The following is a 24,051-nucleotide window of genomic DNA, read 5'->3' as shown; positions in this document are numbered from 1 at the left end:
TAGTTAAGACCTAACATTTATATGTCAATTACAAAGACATACTATTATAAGAAAGAAAAAAAAAACAGCACAAAGAAATAGTTATTTTGCATGCAGAAACTTAAAATTTCAGATACATAAACTTAGTGGGAAAAGTTTATTTTTTGAAAGAAATGGATTAAAAATATCTCTATGACTACACAGATGGAATTGTAACCTCTTATATGCCCAGCACAACACATACACACAACAACATATTCCTGGTGAAGTAATAGAAAAGAGGTTAAATAACCGAACAATTGACTGTCACAATAGTTATTTTTACAACAAAACCCTCAAGATTAGATGAAAAATTCAGTTTCTTATCTACCAGAGCTGACCAAATTTAAACAGTTGGCCAAATGAACCATTGTTTTTTCCTACAATTACAGGCATCTGAGATACTTGGGTTCTTTCACGCATACAGACCCTAAGAGTCTGCGTCAATGGTGTCTAGTCTTATCCAAAACCAAGCTATTAGCAAACAAAACATATCTCCTTCAGACTGTTCATAAAAAAACCCCTTAAGACTGCTTACACAAGGCTTGTTTCTTACAGAAAGCTTACTGACAAAGAGCCTAAATGCTATCCCTTGTCAGCAATATTGCAGTCATGTTTTTGAAGGGATAAAGAATAAATAAATCAAATTGCAATTTCAGGGTGATTTCTGTGAGGGAGACATACAGCCAGAATGCTATTGTAAACATTATTGTCCTTGAGGGATCACCACGGAGTTTCGATCAGAAGCAGTCAGGATCTTTGCTGTTGTCCCTCACTGCAAAGCTGGGTAGGAGGAGACAGATGAGGACATTAGATTGCCTCCACGGCAGCTGGCAAACCAGCAACATGACAAAACACGACAAACAATGCTTTAGCTGGTTTACTGTTATAGGAAGAGAAGGTATCAAGACAGGCATATGCTCTTTTGAAGCTGCAAAACTATGAGAAAGAGAAAGGAGTGACAGGACACTGCCGTAGGGCACGTTGATCTCCTGTGTGAGATAAGTAAGTCTGGTGGTTGAATTATCAGAGATGCTGAACCCATCCTGCTGCTTCTGAAATAAATTAGCAGAAAGTGATCAGCTGGTCTGAAGATTAGACCACCGAATGTAAGGATTCAGAGTCCCAGGTTCTGATGAACACAGCCACATTCCCAGGACAGTCAAGAGATTTACAGAGCTATGGCTCTAGCGAAGCAACCTTCACATACAAAATGTGAATAAATTTGGGATTTAAAGAAGAGTAACATCCAAAGCCTTTGTATAATCATCCCTAATGTTCCGACTAATGACAATGTGAGAACTCTGAACAGAGGGAATTTCAAGGCTTATTAATTCCCCTAGTTGGATTCGCTTTCCCAGTGCATCATTCCTCCCCTATTCCCTATTAACCTCCTGTAATGGAGAGGAGAAGATTTTTATTGCGGACCATTTCCGATAGACGTACTATGCTTAATTTTCCATCATTAGGTTTAATACAAACCCAATTTCACAACTGGCTTCTCTGAGGAACCTACAAGTAATGCCACATTTTTATCAGCCCCAATTAAAAAACTTTACACTATCCCTATTCAAGAGGGAGCCTTAAAACTAATGAGCAGTTCTAGTGCTAATACAGTGAGGGCACACGCAGAGCACAGGCTACTTGTGAAAAGTAGTTCAGATCACTCAGCTCCTTTGCAGGCAATTATTATTTTCTCTCTTCATCAGAACCTTTAATTCTAGTCTACTTGGCTCTCTTCTCAGAAAGAAGTATCATAGGGAGAGGTGAAAGTGAGAAAAGTGGTGTTCCCTCCAATTCCAGAAGAACTTCCCTCAAAGCATGCCCCCGTGTTATGATTCTGGAACTGAAAGAAGCCGCTCAGCAGTAAAGAAAGATCTGACTCTGGTCTTTAAGTTTATAGTGACAGCTGTGCTTCCAGTCTCTTTGGTCAGACAGATAAAAAATGGTACAAATTCACTGATGTAGTAACAGTTCTTGCAGTGTGGTTGGTGGCATCACACCATTTGCGTGCCTCTCACCAAGCCAAGTGTTTCTGCTTAAAAAAGAAGGCATCACACAATTTAGGTCATCCTGCTCTCAACACAAAGACACAAAGAGCTGAAACTAGGCAGAAGATCACCTCCTCTGGGCATCCATGACAAACACATCTTGAATGGCCTCCATGCCACCTGAAAGAAAACTTAAGCCCCACGTTGGCACCAGCTGAGGATAACTGCGGTTATTTCTGCAAGTATTTATATGGGGCAAGGAAAGAGTGGAGGGGCTTTTATGGAGACAAACTGCTACATATGAGGCAAGCCTAGTATTCGCATGTTCTGCTACTAAAGTCTGACGCAAGAAACATATTGTTCCTTCTTCCTTTAATCACACCATGAGCCTGAACTTAAGCACGGTTAATGAGGCGCTCACTGAGGCGCGACACCTTCTCTCACGATGTGCTGTTTACAGCAATTTTGTGAACAATTCAAAACACAAGTAGGAGGAGAGGTAGCAGCAAACTGATCTCTCACTAGGACGATCAACGAAAAGAGTCTTTGGAGGGCTTGCAAACAGGCTTTGCTTTTCCTGCAGGCTGCAGCTATAAATGACATTTCACTCCTTATGGCACCGTTATTACTGGAAAAGACAACAAAAATACCAGCTCCTCAATAAAGTCAGGCTTCTGTTTTAATTGTTGCACTAAAGGCAACAGCCATTTTCCATAGTCCCTTGTCTCCGTCCTCTTCTCACAAACATATCCCCAGTTCCTTGCAAACGAGGATGAGTTTGTAGGGCAAATTAGCCAAGACTCACTAAAGGTTCGGCAGTGCCTCTAAAGCATGTGTGCCTTTTACGAGTTTTCAGTGAGAACAGCATATCAAGAGCGTAGATTTTCTTTGAAAGATGTTTGACACAATTCACTCTAATACTCAGAAACTACTTAACATGCAGAATTGTGCATCAGGTCTTTTTGGATTGTGTTTCATATGCACATCTTATTTTTAGTCATACGTCCTCGTTTTTGTTGATAGGAGTATACACTACCACATTCCGTTTCATAGCAAAGATGGAACACAGTTCCAAGAACTAATCAAATTAAACCATTTCAGGAGACAGTGATTCCATTCTGATCCTTAAAGTTGTGGCAATGGTTAATTACTCTTGCTGTCTAAACATTTCTTAATTGCAATTTGATTTTCCTTAGCTTCGACTTGCAGGCACGGAATCTCATTATACCTTCTGTTAGATTAAAGACCCCTCTGAGCATTTGAAATCTTGACCCATGCAGGCACCGATCAAATCAGTTCTTCAGTTTCCCTTTGATAAAGTAAATCAATTGAGAGCTTCTAAAGTCTCATTAGGGTGGGCTGTTCAGGGTTCTGCTTCCTTCCTAGAACCACTTCTGATTTTCCACAGTTCTTTTTGTGCAGCTGTAAACAAAACAGGTATTCTGCATGTTGCTGGAAACACCCTGTTTGTAAGAGGAGTATTTCTAACATTAGCAGCTGCCACAGGAAAATACGCTGCCTGCTTGTTTGTTAACCCTTTTTAGTACAACGCAGTCTGTTGCCAATGCAGATATTTTGATTTCTGGAAGCTGGCAATTCCATAATTAGCCCAAGAATTCACAGAATACCTTGGAATTTTGTATGGGACATTAAATCAACAATTCACTGGATCTCACATAACCAGCCCAACTGGGAAACTCTTCAGGCACCTCAGCTTATCTGTTTAGGCTGTAACTGTAGATAATCAAATTTAACGATGTTGACTCCACTTTTAATATTTAAAATCCCAGTTTATGAGATGGTGCTTCTGTGACCCTCATCTTTGCTGGAGTATTAATCATGAACCTGTTGGATTAAACTCTGAGGTCTCACTCTGCCAAGAGAAACATAAGGGAGTCCAGAGAGCTGAGAAAAGCTGAAGCAGAGGCCAGTGAGGAGGCATCCTTCCCCATTTGCTGAGGAAACCTGAGAGTGAGATATTATTGCTTGCCTGCTGCTACAAAACCTTGTGCTATACATTTTTATTGCTACACAGAGAAGGAAAATAAACATATCTCCCTCCACATAAAAACTGATAGATATCCGGACATCGAGTATAATCTTACCTTCTAACCAGAAAACTAACTCGTGCCTCAAACAACTAGAAGTACTGCTGCACTGATGTGTTGTTTTCTATATGTAGAGAAGTTTCTTTCGAAACTTTTGCTCTAATGTGCACTAATTCCTTCCGTGTCTGAAATAAGAGGCCTATCATTTCTGTTTATATTTTCACTCTCTTAGCCTTGGCAAGTGTGTAACATGATAAGACATCCTTTGCACAAAATAAATTATATTTTGAGTTGTGTTTGTGGTGGATTTAATTACACACATATCCAATCTCTCTACACTAGAATAAGGGTTGTCAATTATTTGACATCTTCCAAGGATGAGTACAGCAAGGCTAATATCGCTAATCTTGTAAAACCTATTGCACATACGTTTCTTTCATCAGCTATCATAGAAGAAAATCCCCTTAAAGATGCAAAGAAGATGCTTTGGTGAGGTAGGCTAAGACTTGAGGCTACTGACTACATGTGTAGCAGTGCAGCTCTTCAAAGATGTGGACCTTACCAGGTCAAATCTCTCTGACTCCTTATGAGAAGATCTTACCTACCTTAAAGAGCAATTCATTAGTTACAGCTGAAAATCAGCAACTCCCAAACAGAACACAAAACTGGAAGGCACTGAAGACTAGAAAAGAGAGTTTTCCAAGTCACCTGATCCTCTGCAGGCAGGAAGACATGCAAGAGAAATTGAGTGCACGCAGCAGCCTACAAGGAGAAGCGCCTCCAATGCTCATCTGCTCATTCTGCTGCAGGCCAACATCAGCACAGCGTATTGATGTGAAAACCTCTCCCACAGCTTCTTAGAGGCTGACATGGCCTGGGAGGCTACAGATACAGCGGAACAGATCAACTAGTTGATTTTGAAGCTTCCATTGCATAAAAATAACTCGTCCTGCAATTTAAACAGCCGGTAATGGTGACACTCAGTAATGCAGCATTAGCTTCTTAGTATCTTTTTAGTTCTTCAAAATAAAGGTTTGGATTGCAATTATACGTAGGGCAGATTGATTAGGCACTAGCAAAAGCCCATGCAAGCCACAGAAGAGTGAAATTTAGGGCAAATTTCTGTCTTTCTAAGAGCAAGGTAGTTTCTGTGTGAGACTTAATAACAATGAGCTTTCTCTGCTTGTTCTGCCCAACTACAAGGAACTAAGTCCTTATCCTCCCAGGAGGGCAGCAACTTTGCTTATTAGGATCCTTTTGAGTAGCTGAAGTGAGAGCAAGGGTAAACTTCCTTACATACTGTCGGGAGTTGTTAGTGGATGCAAGGGAAGGACGTTCTGGTTTACCTGACAAGCCTGTCCTAGTGCCATCTGCTGAACACCTTTAAGGGCTGTTGGCCACGCACATTATCTCCAAAAACAATGCCCAAGTTTTTATTAAGTCTTTCTCAGGCTTTACAGTGCTGGTACAACATGAGCCTTACTGAAGTATCAAAACCAGGGAAATCTACCTCCTTTATTTGTTTGTATTAAATATTCACTTACCTAGTGCAGATGTTTGTGCAAGATAATTTAAATCCAGATTTGTCTAAAACTCAGAGAGAAAATTATGGAGCATAAAACAATGTTAATTAACCATGGGATAGGGTAGAGGCAACCCCCAAATCCCCTGTATCGTACTATCAACAAATCCTGTTACAGCCAAGCCTAGGGAGTCACCCACTAATGCAGAGACAGAACATTTATTGGCAAAAGGCATAACAGATGGGAACAAATAGCACTGAACTGCAGGTAGTGCCCAAAGATGGATATTGGTAGTGGAATGAATGACGTCCTTTTTAAGATCTCCTTTTCTTTCCCAGGAGTTAACATTAATAAATGTCAAAAATTTAAACTTATTTTGCTGATACAGCACCATCCAATGCTTGGTGAATCTGTCCGAAAAGCCAGAATCCCAAGGTTTTAATTTGTCTTCAACCCACAAGATATCTTCAATGCTAAGGGCTGTCTCATAGTGCACTTGGAGGTTAAATTCAGATGGAACTGAGGAGGTAACCATTCTGTGAAATCAGGTCCTAAAAGTGCACTCTACTTAACTTCCCACGTGTAGAAGAGGGCTATGAATCATTATTCAGATACAGTGGTCAGTAGAAGTTAAGTTTGTAAGAGTTTTGAACACCTAAGTACAAGGCCAGTTTAATTCCTATTTCCTCTTTGTTCCTTTCCAACGATTAGGAAATTTTAAAGTTTTGGGAGCTTTTCTGGCTTTTACTTTCCCATGAGTAGTGCAAACTGAATCTGTCTGTCACTCCTTGAGCTTCACATCATGAAGCGAGCACCTCATACCATAATTCTCATTAATGGAACAGAGTGGAAAAAAACAGCTTGCTCAAATGAAGGTCCATTTTTTGCAGATGCCAAGTACAAGACTGAGAGCAGTTCAACTTTTTCCAGCAAACTGCAAGTCTGGGCCTTGTTCTAAAGTACAGCCGAAAGATAAATCTACCTTTAGATTTTTCTATTGACAAGTCTGAGTCTCTCAGAAACAAGAATAAACCTTGTGGAAAAAGGACTCCTTTCCTCGTCCGCCTCACTAAAAGAAGGCTCATTCATTGCTGTCAGCAGTTTGACAGATAGCGGAATAAATGTGTGTGTTGTGGCAGTTCTCCCAAGCCTCTGTGCCCTCCCTGTTAAGTCTATAAGCCAAGGCTCTTAAGTAATCGGTTGTAATTTCTATCTGGTCTAACTGTGGGCCTTCAACATGCTCAGAGTAATGTTTAAAGGAGCCACGGTGGATTACTGTGTCTGGAAGTGAACATTTACTGTAGATAATCCAAAACGACAGGTCTGATAGATATCACTGGTTAGGTTCTGATCAACCACACACCATATTTCTGATTCATAGCACAGGAATTGCCTTCAAATTCTGCACGCAGGCAGCATCCTCCAGGGAGAGCCTGAAGTTGTAGGCTGCTATTACTCACTTTCAAGGGTACACCTCCAGTAAGTTTCTGGATAACTTCTTTTATCAGCTAACAGTTTCTGCCAATTTTGCTATCTCTGTTAACTTGCTGTAAAAACATATTCTTTAGAAAATCTCAAACCTAAGAGCTGCACACTGGATGCTTTATTTATCATCTGAACAAGAAAAGCTGATTTTCAGAGATGGGAAACACTAACATCTCCTTCTAAAGTTACCAACAGAAAGAGAACAGCCGCTGCCTCTCTATCTGCCTTTTTGTTATCCCCTCGTGCCAATACCGAACTGCTTGAATACTTAGTATTTGACTCTCAACATACACAGAATGAATTGATGCCACTTGCCCAAACCCAGACTCTGATTTCTCCAAATAACCTTTATACTTGTAACTGAATCCAACGCTGTAAGCTCCCACCTACTTTGGACATGTAAACCCTCACTTGTGTTCACAAGCCTTGAGGCACACCTAGCTAAGCCTTACTAACAGGACAAGAAGTAATGATTTAAAACTAAAAGACGGTGGATTCAGACCAGATAGAAGGAAGAAATTTCTGAAGATGAGGGTGGTGAACGACTGCAAGAGGTTGCCCAAAGAGATGGTTGATGCCCCATCCCCAGAAACATTCAGCCTCAGGCTGGAGAGGGCTCTAAACAACTTAAAGATCTCTGTGCTCACTGCATGGGGGTTGAACTAGATGTCCTTTAATTGTCCCTTCCAACCCAAACCATTTTATAGTTCTATTCCATTTGCACAGGTACAACCACACACAGGAGTCAAAACCAAGCTGAAGGCAAGGTGACACATGGGAATTTGGCCCAAAATGTCAAATCCCATTCCCAAAAAGAAAGAACACTTGCTAGAACTTAATTAAAACTTAATTTTGTAACTCTTCTTTCCTTTAAAAAAATAAAATATCAGTTAATTACAATAACAAGCATGAGTAAAACAAAAGGCTTTCCAATTAACACAACAGGTGACAACAGGATTAGTTATGGTTTTGGAGCCCAGCCAGTTAAGAGTATTCTCTGAGTTACTTTTGAGATGCAATGAGTGCGCTTGCTCTCCAGTGAAGTGCAGTACACCATACCTGTCTTCTTACCTAACAGCGTGGTCGATGGAACAGTGTCTGATGATACTTTGAGATGGAATTCCGTTCACCCACACGACACGGATCAATGGAAATCAACAGAAGATCAACAGGAAAAAAAGTTACAAAATATGAAAACAAGGTTAGCTGTATCTCACACTCGGAAGATTCAGTCTATAGGTCATATTGGGAAATGTACAAAAGCAAAGGAAATTTAGAAATGAAAGAAAAGTCTGGCACTAGTACCTGAGTAGTAGGAATTCAACAAAGATTTGCTCTGAAGGGTTTTGCTTTGGACAGAAAATGAACAAGGAGAGGGTGATGCTAGGTAGGAAAGACATAAGGAAAAGACTTTAGACATATATTAAGAGAGAGAAAGAGAACAGGGAGAATGTTCCTCAAAGAACACAGTAATATGGGATATATAAGGCTTAACAAAATGAATTATATTTTTCATCTCGACATGCATATTACATTTATTACATTGTCATCATGATGGATTTTCTTTAATATAAGCACTCCAGAACCCAAATACAGTATTATAGTTATTGTAAACCAGTGTGTTCCTACACAGGACACACATACAGGACTACATTCTAGATATCCTCTTATCTTTGTACCAAAGGAACAAACTTCTCTTTTTGCTTTTAGGAGAAAGATCCTTAAAACAGACCCCCAAACTAGTAACTAGAGAGAATCAAATGTAGTATTAACAATAAAACAGGCCTGCTCAATCACAATGAACACTAGCACCACAAAAATACATAAGTAGGGTAGCAATTTTTTTTGTTAAAATAATACAAGATAACAAGGAACTTGTTCTTCAACCCAGTACTCTTCATAGCAAATCCTATAATCCTTTTCACTGTAAATTGGGTTCTTTCAGCAAGACAAGCATCCCTGCTTTCTCCCATTAAAACATTAGCTTCCTCTGCACAAGAATCCACAAATTATTTCCATATTAATCAAATATTTATGGAAAGGAGGCAGGGCTCACCATATTTCACAGTAGATTCTTCTCTTGATAGTAAATTTATGAGGCTAGTTTATATCTGCAACAGCATACATGTACATTCTTATGGTAATTCATCATTCCTGAAGGCATATTCTTTTGTTAACATTCTGCATTCACTCTTAGAGTTACAGGCTTTTATTTATCTCCTCAAAATGCTGGGAAACAAGCTAATACAAATCTCAGTACATCAGGAAGGCAACAATAGATAACACTGGAAAAAACTATTCCATAAACCAACAGAAGTAGATAAAATTCCATATACATCAAAGTAATCTCAGAAGCAATTTCGGTATCTCTAGAGCAAACACCACTTAAAACTTTCAAGTTATTCAGTGGGATGAACCTAAGAAGTCACTAGACTGGGGAGTTTCATAAAGTCTGCGGCTTTACCTCCTAAGCAGTATCTAATAACCCAGTAAATGAACTTGCTCTTATTCTGCATTCTCCTGCCACAACTACTTGAAAACACATTAAAATAATCAATTTTTTCATAGCCCAGTTTGCTGGAATTCTGCCCCAGCTGCCTTCAGACCATTTGGGATATCTTATATTTTCTTCCCTGTGTTTGTCAGCCTCAGTCAGGTCCTCCCTTTACCGCGCTTGGAACACGGTCATTTTTGCAGATGTATAAAATAAGGTCTAAAAAGAGTAATTTGTTTGCTTAGGGTCACAGAGAAAGAAAGCAGTCAGGGCCTGGAGTGGGACTTGATTTTTCTTATATGGAAGTATAAAAGAACTCATTGGGCTGTACTGCCTTCCCAGGAATTGCCCGTGATAAGATACTGAGGCAGTTGAAGAAATACACCTCATTTCAGGGCATTTGATAAAAAATGTTTTCAACTGAGGTTAATGAAACAAGCCACATTTGTGTGAAAAGGAGGTACATTCCAGATTATTTCTTTAGAAGAAAAAGGTGTGTGTGGGGGGGGGGAATCAATCAAAAAACAAGTTTCCCAAAACTTTGGAGAGCTCGTTCTCAAAATCAGCCAGGTAGTGGCTCATGTAATGAGAGATGTGCACACAGCGCTGCTGCCTAGCCATGGGATCTTGTCAGAACTGGAGTGTGTCATTATAGGAAACACTTCCAGAGAAAATTTCATATCAGGGTAGAGATCAAGACCTCATTTAAAATTCTCTTTCTATCCCTGGAGCAGCACACGAGGCCACAGAGATCTCTCTAGGTGTGCAGAAGGGTCCTTCCTATTCTGAAAACGATTCTCCCTTGCTTTTCCCAAAAATCCCAAACCAGCATGAGACCAGTAAAAAGGATTTTGATACTTTTCCCTTTTATGGTTTCGATGAAATTTGGCTTTATTACTATTAAATTTAGAATTTTTCACTACAGGAACCATCTCATGGTCATGATCCTACGGGTCCTTGGACTGTGGTTAGCAGGTATCCTAACTGGGAGAGAAAATTATCTATCTGGTAGGAACGAGGACTATCCCTTGATGTAATTGTGGCTTCCAGCAAATCCCAAGACCCTTGCGCTTCATTCATCATGAAGATACACAGAATCTGGAGAGGTGTGAATTTAGATGGTTCGTCTAGAAATGATCCTTAACACTCTGAGTGCCACTTTCCTACAGCTTCCTCTTATCTCCTTGTTCTCGCCAGTAGAAGTACAGTAACTTGGTAACCATACGGTAATGCTCAATAATGCAAAGCACAGTTCCCTACGGCTACCGAAACGCTGTCTTCAAACTATGCTTCTGCCTCTAACGTTAAAGATGCCTCTCTAACATCCATGAGTCTCAGCCCTGAAGGCTGTCTGCGAAGCAGTCTCCTCCCAAACACAGATGTCTCAAAGGTTAAGCACAGCCCAGTAAATAAGTCTCTACCAAAACTGGCTGAATTTTAAGAGATTAAATCCTCAGAATCAAACAGTTCCCTCCAGAAACAGCCCAAGGGTGTTGAGTTGGCTACGCTGGGGACATAGCAGTCTCCTAGACAAACCCAATCCATGGTATTTTAGCCCTGCCAAGTTAGAAAAGTAGTTTCTTTGTGCTGGACATATAATTAGTGCATCATTGTTAAGACGATACACTACTGCTTCTCCTGTCACACAGATGGGCTGCCAAATTGCACACAATTTATGTGCAATAACCATCCCCTGCACATCTTTCTGGTCAGGGTACAGATGCTGTTGGATGATTTTAGGCTCACCTCATCTAGTATTTGTTACCTCATTTCATAATAACCATGCATCGCGCCGATGCCTACATGTGACTGTGCCGCTGCCACTCAGAGGAAGACATTGCTGCTTTTCAAACATTCCTACAAACTGCAAGTACCATCCATCTACCTTTAATGGATTTAAGACATATCTTTATTTTTTTTAAAAACTATGTATTTGAGAAAATGAACAACTATGATGAGCATTCTTCACTTCCACATAATCCCTGGGTAAATCCAGACAAGCTGGAACAGTCATGGACTTTATACTTCAGCAAACACCTATTCAAATTCCATATGGTGTCAGAGACAGAGGCTGACTCCATAAAATCTCTTCAGTCTAAACTCCTGCATGTACCACTAAGAATTCTGCCTGAGCAACAACTCAGAGTATAAAACAGAAAGAGGGATGAGGGGCTTTGCTTTGGGCCATTGAAGATAAATGGCCATTTCTCTCACTTTTCAGCAAGATCTGATGTCTCCCTGTTTCACACAGAGGCTACAGATCTTCTAGAATGTAATTTAATAATAAAGACTTGAAAACTACAAATGTCCAATAGGATTGTGTCCTCCTGAGCACTGCACCAGCCTCTACCAAGGACTGTTGTGCACAAAAAGCGTGACTTTATGGATGACAACATATACATGAGCTTATATTGAAAGTACAGAGATGGAGTAGGTGGAGAAATCATTGTTACTAACAGGAGAGAGAGGATGGTAACTCTTAGTCATGACAGAATCACCACTAGTTTCAGTTGGCTGTAAAAGCACCTCACTTTATGTCCCTTGGATAAGGAGGCATTGACAAGCAGAAAGAATTCCATAGAATCATAGAATAGTTTGGGTTGGAAGGGACCTCAGTCTAGTTCCAACCTCCCCGCCATGGGCAGTTGCTCACTTTTGGTGTTTTTCCTGATGCAGAGCACCAGGTAGCACCTGCTGTGATGAGGGGAGCATTGCTCCTTCCTTTATAGTGGCTGGACCCGTCAGTTGGAACTCCCTGCGGGGTGACTGTGCCATAGGCAGCAGCAAGATCAGCAACAAACAGGGTGGCTACAGCAGGAGGGCACACAGGGATCACCCAAGGAGTGCCAAAGTTCTCCTGCAGCAAGAGCAGATCAGTGGCCAAGCCGGACAGACTATGGAAAGAAAAGTTTCTACAGGGACTCATGGAATTTGTTCTGTCTGAAAAGTCATTAACATTACTGGGGCAGGAAGGAAAAAGTAGATGGAAGGACACATGCCCTGCAAGGACACTGTCATCTGAAGTTAAACTTGTTTGCAAGTCATCCAATAATTGTGAGGCATCCTACTTAACAAGTTGTCTTGTTCTATTTTATTGCTTTTGTAAGCTAGCAAGGTGACCTGGGGATCGAAAACACTTGGCTTCTCTTGGTGGATTTCCTTCCAAAAGGAGAGGGGTATTTCCATGTCACTGCTACAGATGGCTCAACGTCCATAACCAAGGGTCAAGATGGAGAGGATGACTATCTATCATGAGATATCTGCAAATGGTATGACTGTTGGGAGTCAAAAGGACAACTTAAGAAGGAATTTTGCTGCTGCTTAGGATAAACAACTGGTTTCAAAAGTGAGGCTGGATAACTCCCTGCAAAACTCTTATTAGTTAGCAGGAAGGTTAAGAAGTAATCCTATTACTTTATTCACAAGTTAGAATAGGACTCTTTAGAACCCTTCAAGAATCAAATGACATTAATGCCTTTTTTTTCTAAAAGAAAGTCTTTCACCCATAAAATACCTGTATCATCGTGTGCACACTACTGCACAGAAGAGAACTGACCTCAAAACACCTCAGCATCCTTGATTTGACAGTAAAAATTTTGGAGAAATCACGAAGGCTTACTGGTATTTTTTTTCTCATGTTCATAAAGAGGAAAACCAAAAAAGAATTTTCCCATGACTCGGCCCAGGCCGTGTTATAGAGAGAGTAGAGGGAGCTGGTCATAAAATCTACAGCGATGCCAGACAAGCGAAAGACTAACTGAATAAAAAAAAACAAACCAAATTTGGAGGGATGTTTTTTTACAGAATTAGATCCAACATGTTTTCTATAGTTGCCATTTCAAGAAAATGATTCAGCTGTTTTAATTAGTCACTGAAAATACCACGGGGGTGGGAGGGGCGGGAAATGAGGTCACATTTCAAGTCTGTCTCTTCTCTTATTTTCTGGTTGGAAAAAATACCCCAAATGTTTCAAAATCCAGATTTTGAAGAAAGTGTTGAAAACTTCATTTCCCCATACATTTTTAGCAAGCTACCTTTGCTGTTCCTGGGATGTCTGTTAAAATGCTGTCCTCTGCTATCCTGTCTTTCAAAGATATGAACCACTGACAACTCTTGCTGTCTCTTTAGGAGATATAGCTACTTGGCACCTCAGAAAATTAGATCTTGACTCAAGTCAATTTAATATCAGAGACAAGCATTCACTGCTAGCCTTGACAGTCCCAAACACCTATTTATCCATCTCACAGGTACGTTACAGAGTGGCAGTAGCAACACATGCAGATGGAATTTGACATGACCTACAGATAGAGGGAAAAGAAGAATTCACTCAGCCTGTCCCACTTCATCTGAGATTGCAAAGAAAGGTTTCAATGATAAAACACATTTTCTACCATAAGCTCTCCCACGTTAGTGATTAGGGGAAAAAACACTTCACTAGAGATGTTTACAAAGGACAAAAGAGTTTAGGTATATACTTGTGCTTCAGAGCTGCTCCCTGTTCAGCCTAACCGGCTAAGTGTCAAAAGAAGGAGTGACATTCCCATAGTGTCTAAGTGAAAATTTATTTAATACGAAAGAGTTTACAAATCCACCGTGCATTCAATCTTGATCAAGTGAGGCTAAAGTATGAGTTCGTGCTGCTTTACCCAGAAAACTCTTTCAGCTACAGAGGTCTCAGTGGTTTATAAGTTTTAACTAAGATTAGTTTTACTGAACCCTTATGAAGAATAAACCAAAGACACAGACAAAGAAGAAATACCATCTTTCCATTCCAGTTCTCTGGCTATGAGACCATGCTTTCTTTCACAACAATTTCTTACAGAAAATATTATTTCATCCTATAAGTCAGCTAAGTGATTTAATTCAACTCTTCTACTCACAAAGGAAAAAATACGAAGTACAAATAAACACGTGCCTTTTTGACTGTCTGATGTAGTTATCAGAACAGACTTTATATTTGTTCTCAGTAGAGTTAGAGTCGGAAAGAATGCTATACACCTATCTGACAGCTAAAATAGGGGCAGTGTCAGAGATATTTCAGACAACTAATTTCTATTGAGCTTTAACGATGATCTCTGTCACTGTCATTCCTAGCTCCTCAATATTGTGCCCACAGGAATAGGTCCTTTTAAGAACCTAGAGCTCTCCAAGGGGGACATATCCATGGCAAGCAAGTTAAACTTACTGAATCCATTAACATCTTGGCAGCTGGAAGAAAAAGCTTCTTCTTTGTGAACAGCACTGAGTTTGGTAGAGGTCTTGTCAGAAGTAGCCACAGGACCCATCTCCCTCTGCGTGCTGGTCTGAGTCTCCTTCTGCTTCTTGGCTAGCTTCCTTTAGGGCATTTTGAAGAGGGGAGAAATCAAGGTCAGTTTTCCCTTGTTAAAAACAAAACAATGTTAAAATATTTTGAAAACCACAGTTATCCCACTTGGTCAGACATGCAGGGCACGTGGCAAGCCGCATGAGAGGAAACTCTCATTTTTAAAACAACTTTTTAATATAACTGTCGTGGAGCACAATAAATATAGTGATACCAGTCTTTGAGCTTAGCTGTCCCTCCCAGTAACTTATCTTGCACAAACCTGCATCACCCCAGCAGTAGGAGTGCTACGTCATCCTGGAAGAGGTAAAGCCCCTGGAGCAGATGTCAGCCGCTCCAGGAAGAACAGAGGGCATGGGAAGAGGGCAACGACCAGAACCGCTCAACTAGCAGGTGAATAACATCTATTCCATGGGGGCACCTGCACTCGTGATTTTCTTTGGGTGCTCTGGTGGAGCAACTTTGTGCAACTTGAGAGCTGGAGCAGGAGTTTTGCCCTGTTCCCAAGCAGAGCAACGAGGACAGCAGCCTCTACTGAAGTCTGACACACATCCGAACTACTCTGACGATCAACAGTCAGTGAAGGGTGGGCAAATTAAAGGTTGAAGTTTTCTTAGAAATGTCGAAATATGCCTCCATTCTGGGAAAATGGGTGTTTTCTTGTTTTGAGGAGACTTCAAAAACATTGGCAAAAGCAGAAACACTGCCTGCTCTGAAAATACTAGCAAAGCCAAGAATATTAGAGGCTCCTCTTTTGCAAACACACCTAATAAAAAGAAAATGGAGAGAAGCAGGAAAAGTGAGCTGCTAAGCTTCCATTGACATTTGACTGCCCTGTGCTTCATTCATATCAGAGCACAAAACTGTTTAAAAATGAATGTATGACATTCTACAACCCACACCTTGAAAAAATATCACACAAATCCCCAGCACCAGCAAAGAACTTTGGTTACACGACTTCTGTAGATAAGAAAATAAAACAAAATAAAAGAGAGGAAAACAGATTACTCTAAGAAGGAGCTTTGGTTTTCTTTTTTTTTTCCTCCAATTCAAAGGATAAAAAAAATCCTAACAGCTAAATCATTTTGCAAAGAGGTTTTTCTTCACTAAAATGACATGCTTATGGTAAGTACTACCTATCTTTAAAGCGTCATTAGATTCTTAAAAGGATATTCCTTGCAACTTATTCCAACAGGCTTTATTTATTCACAGCATGTGAGAGTGGCATTTACAAGCAAGTTCAACACAAAGCTGAGCCCCAGCCCTTCACAGGATGGGTAGCTAGGCCAGCTTCACTCATTTGCAAAGAAGGGTCAGAGAAAACGAAACCCTTTGCCTGTGTTTGTGGGAAATGACTATTTTAAGGCAACCTGATAATCCAGACCAGGAGAGCACAGGTTTATGGAGAATCGTCCAATGTTTGATGCAAACTTTTGAACAAATACATGTGTTTCATCTGCTCAGCCAGCGGAGGTTCAGGCTTTTACGGTTAGTGCCTTCAGTTCAAAGCCGTAGCTATTCAAATTGGGTACATAATTACAGAGTGCATATTTAGATCTCACAAAATTTCCATGGTGTATCCACTTCTGCAGATGAAGATGCAAACAGAGGAACCGTCCTTGAGCGATGAAGCAAAAAGCTGGCATTTAATGATGTTAGAAGCTTTGCTTCCAGCGTTCAGCAACGTTAGCACAGTCAGATTTATTAACTATGAGCTGCAGCCATGGGAGCCCCCTTTTTTTGTGCTGTGGTACCTGAGGTAGCAACAATAGTCTTGAAGTGTATTAGCCCTGCTAGGTGCTTATTTTAATCCTTTAGATTTGCTAATCATACATGGCTATGTGAATTCTTTGGCAACAGAATTTAAAATTTCTCAGTGGGAAACACTAATCCAAAATGCCAAAGTCCTTAATAAGAAGCACTCTGGACTGCTGGGGTGAGCCATTACAGACAACTACTACTGCTGTTTAAAAGTGGTGAGTCAGAAAGGGTGACTTCCTTATTAGATCCAGATTAAATTATTTATGGCAATAATTATCTGTAAGTCCCATTGCCTGGTATCTTTTTCAGAGATGCCAACAAGCTACAAAGAGCCGGAACTGGCAAACTCATTTTCTCTTTCAGTGAATGAGCAATAACATTTCTGCATATGCTAGGCAGGAAAAAAAAATAACCCCAAACCCAAGCCCATTATTCCCCAAAGGCCTGCTTACAAAAGCCCTATGCAAAGCAGTTCTACCTGGTCCTGTAGAAGACAGAGAGGCCCCTAAAACACTGGCTTGAATGCCTAAAAAGAAAAGGTGACATGAGTTTAAAGTTCTCAATCTAACTCGCACGCACAAACCAGGCTGCTCGCGGGTGGACCAGCTAACGCTTACGCAAGTTCAGAGAGAAGCCACAAGGAAAATTGTTCTGCATCTGAAAACGCTACCATTTTCTTTCAACAGCATGTTATCAGTTTCCACCTTTCTCTCTCTTTATTCCAAGAATGTAAAAATTCTTCATCTAAATTTAGAGGGAAAAGGAAGACTGATCTCTTTTGAGGATTTCAGAGCTAAGCTTGCCAGACACATCAAGGGGCTCTCGCTTTCTAAATGTGCCTTTTCTGCCGCCGTTATGTGTCTGGATAGAGTGGCAGCACAGGACTAAGCCTATTTGGTCCTTGCCATCATTATAATTCATAGGAAGGATTACAAAATCAAATGACTAGCACTTTCTAGAACGTTAGGGATGTGACTTAAACCCACAGCTAGGTAGACTTTTATTTCCCAGCACGTCAAAATGCCTTTGGAATTGGAAAAGCATTTATCTGGAAATGCTATTTCCAAAAATAGCCAACTTCAAGAGATCTCGGTGACTTGCTGACAAGCTGCATGAGTGACACGGTTCCTGCTCTCCTTACTGACCAGCCTACCCTAAAGACAACAAGTGCAACACCCTGATGGATCTGCTCTCAGTGCATTAGTGTCAATCAGGGGCCGGGTGCAGGCTGCCGCCAGCATGTGCCCAGCACAGCCTGACACCAGGCACGGAGAAGACACTCGCCACCTCATGCATTATGCAGTTGGAAAGGGAAGCAAATAAAAGTCCGGGCAGACGTTTGCAAGAAGAATCTGATACGAGCAACACAGGGTGAAAAAGCAGAAATATCAAAATGTGAATAAAAGGATATTAATAACTAGTTTAAGTTTAAGCGTAAGGGAAAAAGCGCCAGGAAGAAAACAGGAGACCAGGGATGCGGGTTACTGGGTTGCTCTATTCAGTTCAAGAGGGTTTGTCAATGAAGAGGTGATGTTTACAAACAATATACAAACACAGGAGGGATGAGACAGAAAGACGCTGAAAGCAGAATGAGAAATGAAACCAGCTGTATAATCAGGCAGTTGAAGCTAACCCAGCTGAAGCAAGGCTAAAAACCATTGGCAGCGAACCCAGACTAAGTGCAAATTTTGAAAAAAATAAATAACTAAATGTAGATTTGATTCATCTGTTTTTGAAACTTCTACTCCTATCAGAGAATAGATGTAAAATATTGGAGCACTACATTAAAATAATATTTTCACAATCAAAGAATGCAAACTTAGTATCAAGTATAATACATTTACTGCCATGGGCATTAATCAGAAAACTCAAGCAGTGTTTTCCGTGCCGGGTATCTGCAGGATGTGGTTCCTGCTCTGCAGAGGTTTGGATGAACTTCAGGGATTACTTTTTAAAACTGTCTTGCAAATTCTTCTCTAACTTTTTACATCAATTTTACATGCACGAATGTTAAATCTATAACTGCTACTCCTAAAGAGCTTTCGTACATGTACACTGACAGATTTAATTTTAGATGTTTCACAAGGATGGATTATATGCACTCTAATGCAGATTTGCATGCACAGGTAATTTAGACATTAGGTATAGATCACCTAAGTTAAACATGAAATTTCCTCCTACAGACAAGAATTGCGTATTGCTTTCATTTTCAATAAGCAATTTAAGAAAGCTACTAAATACAATTCCTTTTAGATACCTGGAGTATTAGTGCTAGGAGTACACATATTATTTATAACAAAACCTGCACAAAGTTAAAGCAGGCAGTGATCAGCTATGCAAATACTCATCAGGGAGCACTGGTTAAATAGGAGTTCTGTAGATAAGGATTACTGTTCCCTAGATCTGTAGTAGATCACAAACTCAATGCGAAAGAAGAGTTTCGTGCTGGTTTAAAAACATTGCCTTAAGTTGTGCCAGGGGAGGTTTAGACTGGATATTGAGAAAAAATTTTTTAACTGACAGAATGATGAAGCCCTGGAACTGGCTGCCCAGGGCAGTGGTGGAGTCTCCATCCTTGGAGGTCTTCAAAACCTGTAGATGTGGTGCTTCAGGACATGGTTTGGTGTTGTGCTGATGATTGGACTTGTTAACGTTGCAAAAGAAGTCTAAGATTAACAATTCCATGGTTGTATGAAATAAAGGAAGGTTTAGACATGGCACTGTGGTTGCCAAACCACAGGCAATCTCTTCCTCTAACGGAGGATCGGTAAGGCCCCTGCTACGCTACTGCACTTCAAATAGAACGTGGGCCAAAGGGACACATACAAAGGTAGAATACAACAGGTAAATCTAGAAAACAGGACCTACAAGCAAAGGCCAAAGGAAATACGGAGCTTTAATCTAGAGAAGAGAAAATCAAAAAAGCTTGATATGTCTTCAAACATATGAAAAGACATCACAGAGAAGTGGTTCTTCCTGTCTAAGGGAACTGGGGAAATAGTAATGGGGCTAAGCGATGGGAAGGGCAGGTCATTTTAGACCTTGGGAAACCTGTAAAGGCAGTAAAGGTGCTCATCTCTCAAGGCGACTAGGCAGGTTGCCTGTGAAACCTTTAAACCGAGAGCAAGAGGAATGCGAGTTAAAGGCAGTACAGCCTTCTGGTGGGGAATCTCCTCCCTGGGCTCCGATGGTCCTGCTCAGAACTGCAGGTCACCACGTACCGCCTTTGCGCAGTCTGTAACCTCAACAGAGCTGGGAAATATTCTCCAGCCTAAGCACACAGGCAGCTTACTGCTTCTTCCAGCTGCTCGAAGGGCAAATCCTCCACTTACAGGCAAGCGCAAAGACAGCTCCACTTGCACTTTTTAGCACCTGCCACGGGGAAGCCAAACTCAGCGTGGGTTATTGCAGGAGCAGGGGGAATTTCCAAGAGTAAAGGCTAAGTGAAGAGCGAGGACCAGCTGCACCACTTGTACTCACAAAGCAAAGATTACTTGACACGAGAAAGCGATGCACCATAGATAGAAGTCAAAAGAGGCTCTGAATATTTTGTACTGCGTGTATACAAACACCAGGTCTTGAAAAATGTAAGGCTGTGCTCTCTAAGCTTCACTTGATCAAATTAATCACTATTTGTTGAGGACATTTACTTATAAACACATAAACTTTAGACAAGATGAGTGCACGTAAGAGCCATACAGTGTAAGTACACGCTGACACAGCCAGCAAACACTGCCCTCTGCAAAGTTTAAGCTTGAAATCACCACACAGACATGTTCTAAATAAAATTTCACTTACGTTCCGGCCTTTTTTTTTTTTTTAATTTGCTTTCACTAGACTGGCGTAACCACTGATTCATGGTTTTGTCGCTTTGGGTTTGGGGGACTTTGGGGTTTTGGGGGGTTGTTGGGGCTTTTTTGGGTTTTATTTTTTTTTTTCTTCTTAAAATTCTGGTTTAGCAAGCTGACCTGTGCAGGCAGATCCCACCATCCATGGAAATATATGGAGATATTATGTTTGCATGTGCTTATACAGAGGTACGCCTATAAATAAAATAATTATTTACTTCTTTTCAAATGCCCCACAGATGGTGGAAATAAATTCAGCACAAACTCTGTTATCTCAGAAAGTGCAAGAATAAATTTAGCTTAATACTTTTGCCAAAATCTCTCCCATGAAGAGAAACTCCTGGCTGAAACCACCACAACAATTAAAACTGCTCTGAAATTAAGATAAGAATCAAAGGGGCTTACTATGCTGAAATTGTTTTCTCAGTACTCTAGCTAGTTCAGCGAAAAAGGAAAACAACATATTGGCCATCGAGTGTCCTTTTATGATAAATAATGCTAAACTGAATGCTTGTAACACATACATGAATCTGTATTTCCAGAAATACTCCTCTGGTTTGATATCAGTCTTGGTTAAATTTCATTCTATAACCATTACGTAGCAGGAGAAAGAAGCAAATCAAACCAAAACACCTCAACCTCCACACAGAAAATATTTCCACTCCTTTTCCTGGTAAGGAAATAATAAAGCCTTGGTATGAGCTGCTGCAGCTGAAAATACTGTTGCAAAAGAGGTGTCTGTCATTAAATACAAAACCTCCTTTAAACCATCTGAACTGCTGTCTGCCTTTTACAGCTTCAGGTAGGAAAAGAAACAAAACCTTTTCGACGCAGATGGCTCGCTATCTTACATTGCACATTGTATCTTACAATGCATTAAACTTGAGTGCAATGAGGCAGCGCAACAGTTCTGTACAAAACCTTAGACGACGTTTGTATTGGTGTAAATACAGAGTAACTCCTCTGAAAAGGTTCACGCATCAGCTTGGTGACAGGGATGCAATGAGTGCACCAGGACAGGAACTCCCAATTCTGCATCCTTCCCTTCCCATCACAAAACCAAGTTCAGTCCAAGGCAGATTTAGACCAGACATAAGGAGGAATTTCTTCACTTGTGGCTGCCCCATCCCTGGAGGTGTTCCAGGCCAGGTTGGATGGGCTTTGGGCAGCCTGAGCCAGTGGGAGGTGTCCCTGCCCATGGCAAGGGGGTTGGAACTGGATGATCTTTAAGGTCCTTTCCAACGCAAACTATTCTATGATTCTATGATCTCTAACTGTAAGCAACTAACTTTTAATGGTGGATAAACTGAAGTACACAAGACGATGTCAATCCTGCACAATGACTTAGCAAGTCAGGAGTTGAGGCCTCCTAGGTTTGCATTTTCAAAGTGTGTTAGATCTTCATAGCCTTCTCCTTCAGCCACAATAATATCCCTTCCTAGAAGCTGTAGGAAATTTTTAATGAAGTGCTGCTACACAAAAATGCCATTTCTATTTCCCTGGTATGCACAACAAAATAGCTAAAAAGATTGCTCTTATAAATGAATTTTTTTGATGGGTCTCACCAAAGCTGCGACTACCAGGACCATCTTACAGAATCAGATTTTATGGTCCTGGGGAACAGAATACAAGAGAGGCTGAAGGCAGAACTCCAGTCTAGAGACTACCACAGCGCTTATGGGCCACCTCTGCAAACATCAATGACTCAATGATATAAGTCTCTGTGAATTTATGAGACTTCTCATTCGGAACTGTTTAGAAGCATCAGGATTGGAGATTTTGGTCCCTAGCAAGAAGAAATGTCAGCATAACAAATGACAAAGCCTTGCGAGGAATTATGTGATAGCAGACAAGAATAACTCTAAGAAGCATAACTTTGAAGTCCAGAAACTGAAACTAAAACTAAAGCAATGTAGTCCATATGGCTATATTTAAAGGTCTGCCAGCAGATTTATTTGAAAACCTGCTTTTCAATACTGGTAACTCATTCAGCTGAATTTTGCTTCAGGACTTAAACATCCATACGAGATCCTAGCAAGGAAAGCAATTCTATTTTAAAAAATCTATATATATACACATATCGCTGCTCTTATTTTTGCAACATTTCAAATAAACTTAGATCAAACCTCTCTGCTTATAAGAGGCTGCAGCAATTTCTATCAACTTTGGCTGGGAACTACAGTCCTTCGCAATCTAAGATTTTCATTTGGAATTATAATAAAACATCCTACTTCATGTGAAATTTGAAACATGAAACTCAATAAAATTTTGTCATATAATCCTTGAAGGATTCTCCTGCTTTCTTCTCTCACTACCGGAACACCTTTCATACCCTACTGTTCTGGGAAAAAAATAAACAGAGCTTAGTTTTGCCAAGTCAGGAAACAGCCCAAAATTCAATCAGAAACCAAACGTTGACACTCACAGCCTCATGACTGAAGGATTCATTGCAAGATAATTATTTATGTGCTACCTTTACCATAGTGATGCTCAAGCTAGCAGGGCTCATGCTTGACGAGACACCTGAGACCCATAAGCACAGAGCTAAGAACAAGCTCTCTGTAAAATATCTTGGGTGCAGTACTATGGAGATATGAGATTTCTGCATCATGAGCTGAAATCTCCATTGAGTGCTTCAGCAGGGTGCTATGAAGACAGACCCTTGCCTAATGATACATCTCTTTTTTTCTCTACCATGACATGCTGTGTGGTGTTCATCTACTTTATTAAACCTTATTAAAACACTTGCTTCTGCTGGTCCCCAAGCTCATTGTAACCTCAGGCTTGGGTGACCTCCAGAGGTCTGTCTCTTCACTTTTCCTGAGTCATTCTCCTGTTCCCTGAGAAAAAAGCTCCAGCGTATTGATCCACAGAAGCCATTACAAGACACCAAGGAGACCACTTAATGACACCCTTACTTTCTCTGTAGCAGAGTAATCCTCAGCTGACTCCTTAGAGCAAAGTTGTTGTGCTGGTGTAAAAAGAGGTCACATAGAAATTGATTCATGTTCTTAAATACACAAATTTCAAAATAAAATAAAGCAGGGAACATTCTGACCACATACTGCCTATTGGAACAAGATAAAATTATAATGGAAAACTGGGGACTGGATCGTTCAGGCAATAGTGGTGACTGGTTGTAAGGAAACCAAAACAGTAGAAGAGGGCAGAAGGCATTTTTCTGAAGTTCATGAGAAATGTGAAGAAGAGGAAAGGTTGTAGCAAGGAATGCAACTAGATAGTACCACCTACATGTTAAAACCATCCCCTGCTTTAGCACTTAGTTAAACCTCTCCTGAAACCTGACTACCCATTCTTGGTGAACCAGTGTGAAATCTAGAAGAAATGGAGTTACTCTGCATTTACAATTATGTAACACGGCAAAGTCAAGGCTCATTATGGTGTATTTCGTCTCCTCACACACTTGGCAGGTGAGGAAAGCTTCTCTTTCAATTATTTTCTGATAAGTCATTGAGAAGCAAAATCACTCCAAGAGGTGATACATAGGTACCCTCTTATTTAACTCCTCTGGATATAAATCAACTCACACAGGAAAGAGA

At 40.5% G+C, this 24,051-nt stretch overlaps 1 protein-coding gene across 10 annotated transcripts in view; it reads right to left on the bottom strand.

Annotated features, from left to right (window-relative positions):
* The window catches only part of PTPRT (protein tyrosine phosphatase receptor type T), a 452,370-nt gene that overhangs the window by 39,261 nt on the left and 389,058 nt on the right, over positions 1 to 24,051 (bottom strand). For 4 of the 10 annotated variants that reach the window (XM_054081441.1, XM_054081443.1, XM_054081442.1 and 1 more), the window contains 4 exons: positions 17,122 to 17,169; positions 14,745 to 14,893; positions 8,371 to 8,448; positions 8,137 to 8,172 (listed from right to left, as the gene is read on the bottom strand). In XM_054081441.1, coding sequence (XP_053937416.1) covers positions 8,137 to 8,172; positions 8,371 to 8,448; positions 14,745 to 14,893; positions 17,122 to 17,169 — 311 coding nt within the window. The remainder of the gene's footprint in view (positions 1 to 8,136; positions 8,173 to 8,370; positions 8,449 to 14,744; positions 14,894 to 17,121; positions 17,170 to 24,051) is intronic. The other 6 variants (XM_054081444.1, XM_054081446.1, XM_054081449.1 and 3 more) reach the window with 4 other exon arrangements.

This window comes from Cuculus canorus, chromosome 16 (genome assembly GCF_017976375.1).
Source record: "Cuculus canorus isolate bCucCan1 chromosome 16, bCucCan1.pri, whole genome shotgun sequence".
Classification (NCBI taxonomy): domain Eukaryota; kingdom Metazoa; phylum Chordata; class Aves; order Cuculiformes; family Cuculidae; genus Cuculus; species Cuculus canorus.
Note: the sequence above shows the minus strand (reverse complement) of the source record. Positions and strands in the feature narration are given on the sequence as shown.